General features: G+C 36.4%; 1 protein-coding gene across 3 annotated transcripts in view; it reads left to right on the top strand.

Moving 5' to 3' along the window:
* Positions 1–12230, top strand: part of COG5 (component of oligomeric golgi complex 5) — a 189512-nt gene that overhangs the window by 19414 nt on the left and 157868 nt on the right. The window contains exon 1 of one of the 3 annotated variants that reach the window (XM_054812758.1): positions 2892–3102. The exons of the other annotated variants lie outside the window; for them this stretch is intronic. Within the exon in view, the coding sequence (XP_054668733.1) occupies positions 3078–3102 (25 nt within the window). The 5' untranslated portion in view covers positions 2892–3077. Of the gene's footprint in view, positions 1–2891; positions 3103–12230 lie in introns of those variants that run through there. 3 annotated transcript variants of the gene reach the window in all.

The raw sequence follows: 12230 nt of genomic DNA, 5'->3' as shown, positions 1-12230 counted from the left end.
TCAGGTGGTACATCTGCATCCATAGTAAGTGTAAATATCTTGCTAAAACATTTTTCTTCTGTCCCTGGTGGTGTTAGCAGTAACACTACCAGATCCTCACTGAAATTGTTTGGGCTAAAATATGCTGTACCTTTCTGTAGTTGATGTGAAATCTCCATGTTCTTCAGTTTCATGTTGTTCCTTTTGTTGAGTTTTTTGTTTTGTTTTGTTTTTCCTGAGGCTCTGTTAGCATAAAATGGAAGATTTTGCAAAAAGTTGTTGTGCAAAGTTTTATTTGTAGTATTCCAAGCCAAAAAACCTTCTCTAGTGGAAAGGTCAAGGAGATATATAAATAATTTAAAAACCTTAATATTTGTATTATATATATTATATAATACAAATATATATATACACACACTATATATTATATATATATATAATATTAAAACAAAGAGTCTTGAACTGTCTGGAAACTGAGAACTCATTTTTATATAAAAGCTTAATTTTTCCAAAATCAGACTTATGAAAAATTTTAAAAATAATGAGAAGTTCTTCACATGAAGCCAGTGTCACATGTGAAATCCATATAGAATACACTGTCCAAACTGCTTTTCTTCAGCGTCTCTGGTAAAAATGGAAAGTGATGGCCTGTTGCTCTAGTTATATTGTGATTAACTGTGTATGGTTAATAGTGTACTTAATCACAAAATAGTTGTATAATATATAATAAATATATATATAACAGATACTGTGTTTGCCATGCATAATACTGGTCATTCTGTGACAGATATATTGCAAAATAATTATTCTTTATTTTTAATGTGATAATGTTGATAGAACCATTCAGCTTACATTCATACAACAGAGGCAATTGAAGTTGTTATTTTATACATTGATAAAGAAAAAGAAAAAAAAGCAGGTTTGTAATGCTTCAATTTACTACGTTTAGAAAGATTCTGGTTTTATTATTTGATCTGTCTTTTCAAGGAAAGGAGGTTCATGAAAGCTATGGGTAGTTAGTGCTAACAAAAAATCCTCTTGGTTACTAAGAAGATCTTGTTATTTTCTTAGTATTGTTCCTGGCTTCATGTTTGCCAAAGTCACTACTTGATTTATTGTAAATTAACGTTAAAGGAAGAGCTATTCAGGCTTCTGCTGAGTCGTGTTATTTCATGAATTATGCTGTACAACCAAATATTTTGTGTAATGAGTGTAGAAGCTAGTCCTTGTGCTCTTCTGTAATTGCTGTACCACCCACTTATTTTCTTTGTTTCAGTTATGCATACAACAATGTTGTTCTAGACAATCTTATTTTATTCCATCTTTACCTTTTATGCAGAGTTAAGGAGCTGCTGTGGATTTTAATTTATTTCTTGTCGGCTTTTGAAGTGAAGAAAGAAATATCTTTATCGTATGTAACAAGTTCATTTATTTGACCTATTCACATTAAGATACTGAATCAATGTACATGTAACAAAATGACTTGCAAAACTTAATATACTTTTTCATTAGTAAGAGACGAATAGCGTAAGATCTCTTTATCCTCTTTGAACAAGGCAGACAGAACGTATAGATTTTGCCATCAAATTGTGTTTTGCTGTGATTAGGATTACTAGCTTGGAAACTTTACGTTATACAGAGCATTTTATGTAAATAGTTGGTATGTTTTACTTAATCTCTGGCATGCATTCTTTTTCTACCCATTTTCAATAGAAGACACTGAATAATTACAGGCACATGAGAAAAAAGACTAAGTTTGAATTGATACAAGAAAAAAATATCCTGTTGGAATTTTGTTTTTCAGCATAACCTTTAAGTTAGTAGGTCTTGAATTTACATTTCCTCAGGTTTTTTAAAAGTTTGGTTTCTGTTAATGTGGCTTCATTGCTGTGTCACTGTTTTCCAAAGTCATAACTATTCTGATCTCTTGAAATTTAGTTTTCTAGAAAATTAATCCAGGTATAATTGTAATGTTGAGTTTTCTTGATGACTAATTTCCTTTAAATGACCATAAACATGTTTCAAATTTGCCATGTTGAGTGAATTATGAAACTATTTTTTCATGTTAGCATTAAGCCGCTTTCTGGTTTTGATGAGATTAGTTTTTTAGTTATAACTACTTGAAGAATTTGATTTTAGTATATTATTAAGCATTTGGTAATTTTAGTCTCAAGTATATAGACCTTGTCAAAGGGCTGTGTATCAGGTATTTTAAAATGGATTTAGTACTCTGCTTTCTGTCTTGAGGTGTTGACCTGTTCCTGAGAGGTATGTTATTGATGTCCCATTAGCAAGGCTGTGCCAGAAGTTAATGACAGTGTGTTCAAGTTGCCTTTGCTGTAGCACATGGAGTATTTCTGACAGTTTTTATCCTGATTCCAGGCCCATCAAAGACCATTTTCTATCTTTTGCTCTTTCTTGCTCCCAGTTACAGATGTTCACACCTTTTGTTCCTTACATTTCTGGAAGGCTTTGCTCTTTCAACCTCCTTGTCACCTGTTACTCTGAATCTGATTGCTACTATGTCATTATTAATATCAATTATGATTATTATTGTCATGATCTAATGTATCGAAGTTTTGGTTGTAGGCCAGTATTACATTGAGCTAGGCTTCAGCAGGTACAGAGTAAAATCTGGGGCCTGATAGCTCCTGATTTATTTGCTTCTAACAGTTCAGAGGACTCCAGTGGGAAAGAAAAGATCGTGGGCAAGAACTAAGGAAGGGGAGGAGGGATGTGATGGACTACCAAAAAGTGTTTTCTGCTGGAATTATTGTCAGGACAGCAGCAGTCATGCAGCTGATAAGTTAATATGCGTTTAAACTCTCTCATGTACTGGCATGTGCGTGAGGCATGAATAGTGTTTGCCTTGGTAGTACATTCAGTTCTGTGTTTGAGATTAAGCCAGTACTTCTTATTTCTTAAAAAAAATGAAACTACAGTTTTTTCCATCTGCTTTGGTAATGTATCGGATGGTCTGGGGCTTTGAGAGCCAGAGGATATATTGTTTGTAGTCCCGCCTGGGTAAGGCTGAAGCAGAGGGGTTAGGAATTTTGAAAGAGGAACTGGCTGGAAATGAAGAACAGAAGTGATGGAAGATGGAAGTTGTAGAAGGTGGTCTTGGTAATTACAGTATCCTATCTTTTCTCATTAATGAGCCTAAATGTAAAGACCAGGCCTAATAAGGTGGTTTTTTTCCAGTTTTTTTTGTCTGTTTTGCAATTAGTGAATTTAAATATGTGACTCTAAAATCTGAAAACTGTACTTATATTCTGTTTCTTTAATTACAAATTTCCCCTTCTGCTCTTTTCTCAAAGTATCCCTATAGAGCAGAGAGGAATTATAGCAAACCTGTTTCTGTTTTGCTGTTACAGAATACTTGTTCCTCACCAGAAGGGTGGTATCCCAGCTGGTAAGGATGTTTGGACCTTGTTTTTGCCTTACTCCTTGGTCATTTTAAGTGTTTGAACAGTATGGTTTTTTGTGTTTGTTAGCTAGGGTGTGTCATGAGAGCAGAGATATGAAAGGATTTTGAAGAACCAGTAACATAGATAATCTTGTAGCTGTGAAGGTTTGTGTTTAGCCAAATACAGGATAAATACAACGTCAGAGGGGTTTTTTTACTTTATAATTGCTTTGAAACAGTTATGATTGTGTAAATAGTACAGATCTTAGGGCATCTTTGTGTTTTGAGACAAAATATTCTGTTACTGGGTAGTCATTCTTTTTTAATAGAACTACATAATTAAAAGTAGAAATGAAAGCTATGGGTTTCTGTTTCCAGGTGACATACAAAAATTATCAAGACCCAAAGATATCTGCAAGCTCTGTCTGCCTTTGAATTGGATAATTTTTTGTGCACTGACTTTAAAAGTCTGTATTAGTTAAAAAAAAAGAGATAAAATGGTGCACACTGAAGATAAGAAAAGAATTTAAAAGAATTATTTTTGGCTGAGAGAGAAGGGAAGAGAGACAGAGGTTAGCTGTGAATCTCTGAAAGATTATCCTTTTGCATCTTGTAAATTATCAATACATTGTAGAGAATAAGAATAGCTGGCAAGAGCTTGAAAAGAATTTGTAGTGTCTTCTACATGTTATATAAACAAAGAAACAAGTATCACCTCAGATGTCTATATGTTCGTATAGAGAAAAGCAAGTTGGATTACAAAATTTAAAATAATAAGTGAACTCGGGGATATCAGCAAAGCAGAGAGATGTTATCTTGAAATCTAGTGGTGATGTATTCTCACTGTATTTCAATAGGTATAAAAGTTCAAGTAAACAGTTAAGAGTTAGGACTCAGAGTACCTATTATAAACAAACAAGTCAGTGATACTAACAACTAGTATGGAAAAATGGAGTTCTGTAGAGTTTGACACCATTTACAGCTAGAATGATGCATCTGAAATAGTGTGGATCCAATCATCTGTTCTGCTCTGTGTGGAGGTTCTACAAGGAAATGGCAATTTTACATTTCAGGCAGGTCTGTATGAGGACTGTCTGAAGCTCTAGTAAGAACTGGCATTTATAACTTTGTTCTCCTCTTCCTTTCCTGAGCATTTACGTACTTGGAAATTCAATAGTAAGCTGCAGGCTAGTTCTCCCAGAACTGGAGTAATGATCTCTAAGGTTATCAGACTCAGTGGTTTGAGTTCAATAGATAATCACTTCCCCATGGGAAGGTGTGGAGAAATGTCACACGTATTTTTTCTAGGGGAGTTGGCTGAGGGTAGCCAGGAGGATGTGTGCTTCCTCTTGTTTATCTATGGCCAATGGTGAAATCCGTTGTTTAGTGATCAAGGAAACAGCACTGTGAAGCAGTTCATAATATTGATCTTTTTCTTTCTGCTGGGACTGAAGCGTTTATTAGTGCATAACCTGGTGGTTGTACTGAAGAAGAACACGATTAGTTCAGAAATAACACTTCAGAGTTGTGTGTCTGAGAAAACAGATTTTTTTTTCTTTTTGAACAATCATTCAGAAATAGTCAGAGTGAGAGAGAATAGAAATGGATGAAATGGACAGGTAACTTGTGATCACCAAAGAAGAGAAGTGAGCATTTGATTAGAATGTGCACCAGAAGATCAAATGGTGGTAGCAAATCATGTTTGGAAAATTTCATTAGGGGTAACAGAATGAGAAGTTACAGTAGAAGTATCTGTAAATGCATATAGATCAGAGAACCAGCTAACAAAATCCAAAAGATGTGACTTTTACAACCCACTGAATTAAACCAGAAAAATGGAAGCATGTTTCTGAGATGTGTGGAAGAATGGTGCTGGGATCCTAGACTATTTGTCTTCTATGGCTAGTGGTAAAAAAATCACCAATTTCTAACACAGGAATTATCAACAAGGAGAAGCATTATTCTGGATTCTCTTATAATAAACAAACTCATTGAATTTGGAAGTCACTTGTTGCCAGAGTGGCAAGTTGTGATGCATAGGACAAACTGAGAATAGACCCAGTGTTTAATGTTTTATTTTTGAAAGAGTTAATTTTCCAGTGCAGAGGATTTTCTGTTCAGTAGTTTGGACAAACATATTTAGACAAACTTGAAAGTTGAAAGCTTACTGAGAAGACTATTAGATTGTGAAATACTGGCTTTTTGACAATCAGGAAAGAGGGTAGTCCTGGCTAAAGGCCTGTTCTAATGCAGTGACAAAACAAAGACAACTACAATGGGAAAATAATGTATAAACACAACTGAATGCATTGCAAGTGTAGAGTATAGATATCATACATTTAAAATATTACAGAAAAATCCATGGCTGGCAGGAACCAGAAAGGCACCTATCATGGTGTCTTTAATCTTATTAATATACAGGTTTCCAGATTGTTCATAAAGATTTGGAATAGGAGGATTTTTCAGGAAATGCTCTTGCTTTAATTTTGGAGGCAAGGTTAATTTGTTCTTCCATAAAGTAAGGATACCTTGTAATTCAGCAATAACTAAGGAGGATGTTACACAAATGTACTAACTTCCAGAGCCATTTGTTTGTAAGTCCTTACTGAATGGGGAAGGGGAAAGTCCAACTTGTGTTGTTCCAACATTCAGAAGGAGAAACGGTATTTCTGTTGAAATCACAGTTGGTTAGACACAAAGCTGCTGTAGAAAAATAGTAGCGAAGTTGAATTAACTTGAAAGAAGAGTTCAGGACTGTAAAGCCGAATTAATAATAGTAAACTACATTTTTATGGAAAATATGTGTTGTCAAACAAATTTGTGTGTTTTGATTAAATAACTTGTGTAGATTCAATATAGATTTATTTTATGTGCATAATGTACAATTTAGATGACTTGAATCTCCCTTAAGGTATTGTTCACTTAAGTATTTAAATAAGCTATCTTCTCCTCACCTCACAGTTGCTCTACATTCTTCGTAGATAATTTTGTTACTAGGGGAGCTGGAAGAGAGGGAGAGAGGTAAGTAAGGTGGTGGTAGTTTTCTATGGGTTTACACCTCAGATTAAGGCAGACTACTGGAGGAGAAGCAGCTGTGAATGGGCAGGGCACCTTGAATGTTCAACAGGAACGCATAACATGCTTTTTAAATTTTTTTTTTTTGAGAAAAGTATGATCTCGATTTTTACAAATATGAAAATATGGTACAAAATTTCCGTGAAGTGTTGGAATTGGACTGCATCCATGCTGGGATTGCTTTACCAATGTTGTTTCTGTTCTAGCATTCACGCAGCTCCATCAGGCAAATCTGTACTTCTGCAATTGGTACAGGGAATTGGGCTGTACACATAAAAACGTAGTTTTGTGGATACTTGTGAATAAATGCAATTATACATGTCACAGTAGGAGATTAAATGTGCTCTTTTTCTTGAAGATTAAGACTGTAGAAGTGCATTCATGGGGAGAAAATAAAGGGTCGCAGAAGGGCTCTTTCATTAGCAGAGAAAGAAATGACAAGAGCTAAGGACTGGAAAATGAGGCCTGGCAAATTCAGGAGTATAAAATAATTGAAAAATGAGATTGTGTACACAACTTTGTTGTAATTCCTCAAGTAAATACTGGTTGTTCAAATCTTGAACTTAATAACCAATTTTATCCTGTTCATTTCTAATTAAAGTGTGAGCCAGTTCAGGTTAAAAAAAATCTAACCAAATAGCTTTGAAAAGAAGACTGAAGTCTAATCTTTGTTCAGGTCCTGGATGGGAGCCAGCATTCCTCTAACTGTTGTTTCTGCCTTGCCTGAAAGACTAGTGAAGGTGTGCTCTATGTATTACACAGTAGTGAGTAGTGTAGAGTAGGATTTAATTCTTGCACATAGGCAACAGCTTTAAAAATAGGCTGTTTTCACAGGAGCAGTTTTTGTCTCCCGACTCACATATGTAACTTTCAAATATTAGTTTCATCAAGAATTTTATGGACTCCTCTCAGTTATGGTTTGAAAAGTAAAGTAGTCCAGTCTTTTTATTTATTTACCATTCAGGTCCAACCTTCCATTGCTCACCAAATCTTGATTACTGGCTTTGTTACCTTAAAGGTATACCCTTTTCAGCTGAAGAACAGCGTGGTCTCGTAGCTCTTTTCGTGTAATTTCAGGGAAAGATGTGAAGACCTAACCTCATTAAAAGAAGGAACATCCTATTATTTTGAGAACGTACTGTTTCTATGACATTGTTTACAATTCCAAAGATTTCCCCCTTCCAATTTTTAGCAGACCTAACTTGCAAACTAAAGATCTAGTAGAAACTTGAGGTTTTTGACTGAAACAAAATTGGGGCGTAACAAAGTCTCAGTGACTGAATCAAAAGTTTCCCACTGTGCTGGGTTGACCCAGGCTGGAGGCCAGGTGCCCACCAAGGCTGCTCCATCACTGCCCTCCTCAGCTGGACAGGGGAGAGAAAATATAATGAAAGGCTCATGGGTCGAGATAAGGACAGGGAGAGATCATTCATCAATTACCATCACGGGCAAAACAGACTTGACTTGGGGAAATTAATTAAATTTATTACCAATTAAATCAGACTAATGAGAAAAAAACACAAGTCTTAGAACACCTCCCCCACCCCTCCCTTCTTCCTGGGCTCAACTTCACTCCCGATGTCTCTCCCTCCTCCCTGCCAGTGGCACAGGGGGACGGGGAATGGGGGTTGTGGTCAGTTTGTCACACCTGGTCTCTGCCACTCCTTCCTCCTCAGGGGGAGGATTCCTCACACTCTTCCGCTGCTCCAGCCTGGGGTCCCTCCCATGGGAGACAGTCCTCCACCAACTTCTCCAGACTGAGTCCTTCCCATGGGCTGCAGTTCTTCACCAACTGCTCCAGTGTGGGTCCCTTCCATGGGGTGCAGTCCTTCAGGAACAGACTGCTCCAGTGTGGGTCCCCCATGGGGTCACAAGTCCTGCCAGTAAACCTGCTCCAGCACGGGCTTCCCACAGGGTCACAGCCTCCTTCAGGTGTCTCCACCTGCTCTGGTGTGGGGTCCTCCATGGGCTGCAGGTGGATATCTGCTCCACCATCATCCTCCATGGGCTGCAGGGGGACAGCCTGCCTCACCATGGTCTTCTCCAGGGGCTGCAGGGGGATCTCTGCTTGGGTGCCTGGAGCTCCTCCTGCCCCTCCTTCTTCACTGGCCTTGGTGTCTGCAGAGTTTTTCCTCTCCCATCTTCTCATTCATGTCTCTGGCTGCAATTGCTCTTGGTGGTGTTTTTCCCCCCTTCTTAACTCTGTTATCCCAGAGGCACTACGACTGTCGCTGATGGGCTCAGCCTTGGCCAGCAGTGGGTCCGTCTTGGAGCTGGCTGGCATTGGCTCTGTTGGACATGGGGGAAGCTTCTAGCAGCTTCTCACAGAAGCCACCCTCGTAGCCCCCCTGCTACCAAAACCTTGCCATGCAAACCCAATACACCCACTTTTATTCCACTTTATTTGAGCTGGTTCTGGAATCTGCTCTGTAAGCTGTACAACTGAGGCAAGGTTTGTCAGAAGCTTCTGAATACATTAATCTTCTAAAAGATATCTTTAGCTTATCTTCATGTGCACTTTTTTGTGCTTTATCCATGTTTGACTGCAGATGAGCTTTGTAGCTCCATTGTATATTTATGGCCATGTAACCTCATACAATCAAAATTATTAAACTTAAATATTTGTTTTTGTTTAAACATAGACAATGAAGTGATTCACTCTGGAAATTTCTTATGATTTGATGTTTGCCTGGTAACTGTTCAGAAGATGAATTTATAATTCAAGTAACATTCTTGTTTTTGTTATGTACAAATATACTCCTAGGAAATCTATTGTATCTGAAAAAAAGTCTCTCATGAAATACCTTACTGACTGCAATAGCAACAAATACATATGCTAAATCTTATTTTAGCAATATTGTACTCCATATATGTGCACATGTGTGGTATTTTGGCAAAACACAAAAAATTAGTTTTCCATGAGAATTCCTTTTGGGTTAGGCATTTAGCCTGTGAAAGCCACTGTTGTTACTGAACCACATAACTTTGTGAAAAACTTTTGCTTTGCCCGCAGATTTTTTTCACATCTTTTGTTTTGTTCCTTCTCATTCATTGATAGGTCTCACTTACAAGCTATTACAGTGGTTAGTAGGAATGATAGAGCTTCCTCATTATTGTTGTGATGTTTTACAACAGCAGTGCTCACATTCACCTCTTGTTTTGTGATGATACAGACATTGCAAATAGTGTTCCTTTCCCATTTGCTTTTTTCCTTATGCATGTTTTCATCACACTGGTAAATACAACCTAGCGCACAAAGTATCACTGGTATTTATAATAATTTACTAATGTGGGAAGCTGTCTTTTTTTGCTACTTCTCCCTTCTTCCTTCTCTGTTTATTTGTGACAGGGATTTATGAAAAATATCTTGAAATAAGATTTGGAAGAAAACCATGGCACAGAGTAGCAATAGGTTGTCATCAGTTATTGTGCTTTTTTTTCCTCTACTAATTGAGTTTAAATTGAGTTTAATTTGGTAAAATCTCACAACAGATTGTGAGAGATCCTAGTACAGTTGAAAGTAAAGCTGTGCTAATATTGCTCTGTTAATAACAGTCTGACATAGCCAGAATGACAGATTTTACAGCAACAATGTTGTTTCAGCAGTGACATTGATTTGTTTATCAGATGTGGTATCAAGTTAAACTGTTGCAAGATAGGGTAGGAAGTTAGAGATCATAGCAGGGTAACAGAAACCAAAAGTATATTTCCAAAAAACCGAGCTTGGAAAGGAAACAAGGGCATGCTGTTTGCCAACAGCTTTGTGCCGTCAGCCTGCCCGCCTGCTTGCCTGGCTGCGCAGTGTCAGGAATCGGAATGAGGATATAGAAATGCTTATATTCAAAGGATATAATTAATTCAAACTATAAAAAACCCCTATGTTTTAATAATTTCAGGTTCTGTAGCTACCACAGAACTTTCACTGTAAATCCTGGTTTTTCATTTTAACTGAATTTCTTTTCATTGTGTGAGAATTTCTTTGTAAAACAGGAAAACAGCTGATACAGAAATCTATAAAGTAAATACACAGGAAGATATTTCTTCCATTCCAGCTCAATTTATAATAATCACTGAAGTGTAATTTTAGAAAAGAACATAAAGATGTCTAATGATATTTCTCCTTCAATCTATTACTCTACAAAAATAATTAAATTGAGATAAAGAAGCAGTAATTGAAAACATACCATGGTAGTGAAACACATTTGAAGCATCAAGAGAAACTGAAGTTATCTGACCAATACTGATTTGAGAGAAAATTCCATAGCATTTTTTAAAATTTATCACTGAAAACAGACATCTAATAACATTTTCTTTTCAGAGCTGTTCTTGGAATGCATGTTCTCTGTATATACTTTGTACTCGGTAAAATGTATAGTTTAGGAAAAGAGGTAGTAGAATAATGCACGCTCTCAATTTGTCTGTTATTCTGTGTACAATTTGTTAAATCAAAAGCCTTTTCTGGAGTTGCTGTTCGTGTCATTCTCCCCTCTCCTCCCAGCAATTTTAGTAAAAACACATATTACACTTGGTGATTCAAAGATAAGTTGTTCTCGTGTTTTTGTTTGTTATAATCTAAAAAATAAGGTTAGCATTCTTTCCATGGCAAGTGTGTGTTGCCCTCCACCTTTCTGTGGTCCTGATGGCTGCAGCTGCCTCACAACGGTTCCTTTCACCTTCTGCCCTTTTCCTCTTGACCTGTATTCTCCATCCTTCTTTAACACTCATTGGATGTAAGTCAATTTTGATTTTCGTATTAGTCAGTTATTATGTCTGGGTTTTTTTTCTTTTTTCTTTTTCTTTCTTTTTTAATTTTTTTTTTCTTTTTTTCAGAACCCCCTAGCAAAACAAAACCCAAACCCTGTGTTTAATTTTGCTTCTTGAATTGCACAAGTGTTCTGTGAAGTAGAAAAAGGAGAAGGTAATTACAGAGTCAGATTCTTCTGTTGATGTAAGACAAATAAATTCAGTGATATTACAGTAGAATGTGTGAAGTGGGAGTGGAATTTGGCTGTTATAAAGCTGGAAGGTTTTAAGACAGAATCTGATTGTCCTTAGCTATATGTTGGACGTATTTTGTTTGAACAACGAGGGAGGGAAGGGTAAGTTAGAGTAATTTATATTTTTTAATACTACATTGAAACTTTGCTAAAGAATGTTGTGTTCTCTCCTTTGAAAAGAATTTAGTGGCAATTGATAACTAAAACACTTTCTTCAGAGGAAACAACCATATGTCTAAAATATTCAGCTATCAAAGAATTCTGATGAATAGCACGTACATTGATGTTGAAAAAGAACTATTATGTGCATTGCAATGTGATATACATAACAGTTAACAGAGCAGAAAAAGTGCCCAGGTAAATTATCGCTCATTGAATGTATTAGTTTGTGTAAAAGGATAGAAAAAAAAGAAAAAGGTGGTAGTGGGGAAGAGAAGGCATTTAGGTATGTTGTCTAGTTCAGGGATACTCTTATCAAAACCCCCCTCCATAAAATATAAAAAAGATGCTAATATTGAATTGCACTTTTGGTGTGTATGGATGTCTAATAATTATGTATTATGTACATGTGTGCATTCATGTAACAATGAAGGAAGAGAGGTGTATTGATCTTAATATGTATCCGGATGCATACATTTTTGATCTATTTAGAAATCACTGAAGTGATTCCTATTCCCCTGGCACTAATTAAGCAAACAGAACTTCTGACCATGCAGCAGTGCCTTGTAATCCGTAAAAATTGTTGCCAACTTGAAACTAGATATTTGTGATGT

The sequence above is a fragment of the Grus americana genome, chromosome 1 (assembly GCF_028858705.1).
Source record: "Grus americana isolate bGruAme1 chromosome 1, bGruAme1.mat, whole genome shotgun sequence".
Lineage (NCBI taxonomy): Eukaryota > Metazoa > Chordata > Aves > Gruiformes > Gruidae > Grus > Grus americana.
The sequence above is the reverse complement of the archived record's forward strand: the minus strand, read 5'-3'. Positions and strand labels throughout refer to the sequence as shown.